A 1,787-nucleotide genomic window follows, 5' to 3' on the forward strand; every position below is an offset into this window, starting at 1 on the left:
CCCTGCGCCCTTCTCCCATCCCTTGTGCCCTTCTCCTGTCCCCTGCGCCCTTCTCCTGTCCCCTGCGCCCTTCTCCCGTCCCTTGTGCCCTTCTCCTGTCCCCTGCGCCCTTCTCCTGTCCCCTGCGCCCTTCTCCCATCCCTGGTGTCCTTCTCCCATCCCCTCCGCCCTTGTCCCGTCCCCTGTGCCCTTGTCCCGTCCCTTGTGCCCTTCTCCCGTCCCTTGCGCCCTTCTCCCCTCCCTTGCGCCCTTCTCCCATCCTCTGTGCCCTTCTCCCATTCCCTGCGCCCTTCTCCCGTCCCCCGTGCCCTTCTCCCGTCCCCCGCGCCCTTCTCCCATCTCCCGCGCCCTTCCTCCTACCGGCTCCGTGAGGAAGAGCTCCAACTTGCCGTCCTGCAGCACGTAGATGCTGCTATCCGGCTGCCCCGGCCGGAAAACGTAGTCCCCTTGCTGGAACTGCTGGAAGACCATGTGCTTGCAGAGCTCCAGGAACAAGGGCTTCTCGAAGTGACCCAGCACCCTGCCAAGGCCACCGAGGTGGGGGGGACACACGGCGTGAGCCCCCGCGGTGTCCCCAAGCACGAAGGGACAGGGTGCGGGGGGCCTCACCGCACGTTTTTGAGCATGTAGAGCACTTCGGAGGGCAGGTGGGAGTTGGCCACGTCGAATTCGGTGAGGTCGGCCTCCAGCACCGACGGCGGAGGCTCCTTCAGCTGCAACGTGGGCAGCTCCTTCTTGATGCGCAGGAACCTGCGGCGCAAAACGGGGTGAAAAAGCGCCAAAATAGGGCCACGCCGAGCGAGATTTTGCGCCCCCGCGAGCCGCCCGCCCCATCTCTCACTTCTTGGCGATGTTCAGCATCTTGAGCTTCTTCTTCATGCGGGGCCGCGAGGTGCTGGAGATGGTGGTGTCCACCAGGGACGAGGTGGACTGGGAGACCTGCGGGGACGGCTGCTGAGCTCGGGGGCCCCCGGGGACGTCCCCGCGCGGCGCCGGTGACGCCCGGGCACCTTGCGCATGATCTTGCGCCCGTAGAAGAGCATCTTGTCCCGCTTGCGGAARCGGTACTTGGGTGGCTCCTGCGCTGGCACCTCTGCGGAGGGTGACAGGGCTCCCGTAGGTGCCACGCGGGTGCCACCAGCTCCGCGGGGACACCAAGGGCGCCCCACAACTCACTCTTGAGCCGCAGCCGCCGCACGAGCACCGCGATGACGGCGGCCACGAGGACCACGACGAYGCCGAGCCCCAGCATGGCCCCCAGCACCTGCGGGTGGGGGGACACACACAGGGTCCTGAGGTGTCCCCATGGGGCGGGGACAGCGATGGGGACGGGGAGGAGTGTCCCCAAGGCGCCGTCACCCATGGGTGGGGGGTCTCACCGCGCCCGTTTGCAGCTGCTCCTCGGCGAAGAACTTGGGCAGCGCGGCCGTCAGCGACGCGTCCTGCRGGGGGGGACAAGTTGGGGACACTCGGGATGAGCCCCCCCCCCCAAAAGTGCCACCCCTGGGGACCCCTGTGTCCCCCCCGCATTGCTCCGTGTCGCATTCCCACCTCCGCCTCCTCCTGCGGCTCCGACTCGCTCTGCCCCATGGCGCCCGTGGGGCTGGGCCCATGCAGGAACCTGTGGGGGGGGGGGATATAAAAAAGGGGGGGCAGTTTGGGGACACCGCGCGCAGGTCCCACCCCCGCGTTGGGGCCAGGGCCGGCGACGTCCCCGGGACGGGGAAGCGCGAGGAGGAACCCCGCAAACCGCAGCCATTTCCACAGCCATTTCCCCAAAAAGGGGA

General features: G+C 68.1%; 1 protein-coding gene across 1 annotated transcript in view; it reads right to left on the bottom strand.

Annotated features, from left to right (window-relative positions):
• Positions 1 to 1,590, bottom strand: part of PNPLA6 (patatin like phospholipase domain containing 6) — a gene marked incomplete at its 3' end in the record, with an annotated part of 14,287 nt that extends 12,697 nt beyond the window's left edge. The window contains exons 1-7 of the mRNA XM_026048519.1: positions 1,552 to 1,590; positions 1,380 to 1,442; positions 1,177 to 1,264; positions 1,011 to 1,093; positions 842 to 939; positions 610 to 750; positions 329 to 520 (exon numbers count right to left, since the gene is read on the bottom strand). Coding sequence (XP_025904304.1) covers positions 329 to 520; positions 610 to 750; positions 842 to 939; positions 1,011 to 1,093; positions 1,177 to 1,264; positions 1,380 to 1,442; positions 1,552 to 1,590 — 704 coding nt within the window. The remainder of the gene's footprint in view (positions 1 to 328; positions 521 to 609; positions 751 to 841; positions 940 to 1,010; positions 1,094 to 1,176; positions 1,265 to 1,379; positions 1,443 to 1,551) is intronic.
• Between the last annotated feature and the right edge of the window lie 197 nt (positions 1,591 to 1,787).

Source organism: Nothoprocta perdicaria, unplaced genomic scaffold (genome assembly GCF_003342845.1).
Source record: "Nothoprocta perdicaria isolate Ctin4 unplaced genomic scaffold, notPer1 scaffold_545, whole genome shotgun sequence".
Lineage (NCBI taxonomy): Eukaryota > Metazoa > Chordata > Aves > Tinamiformes > Tinamidae > Nothoprocta > Nothoprocta perdicaria.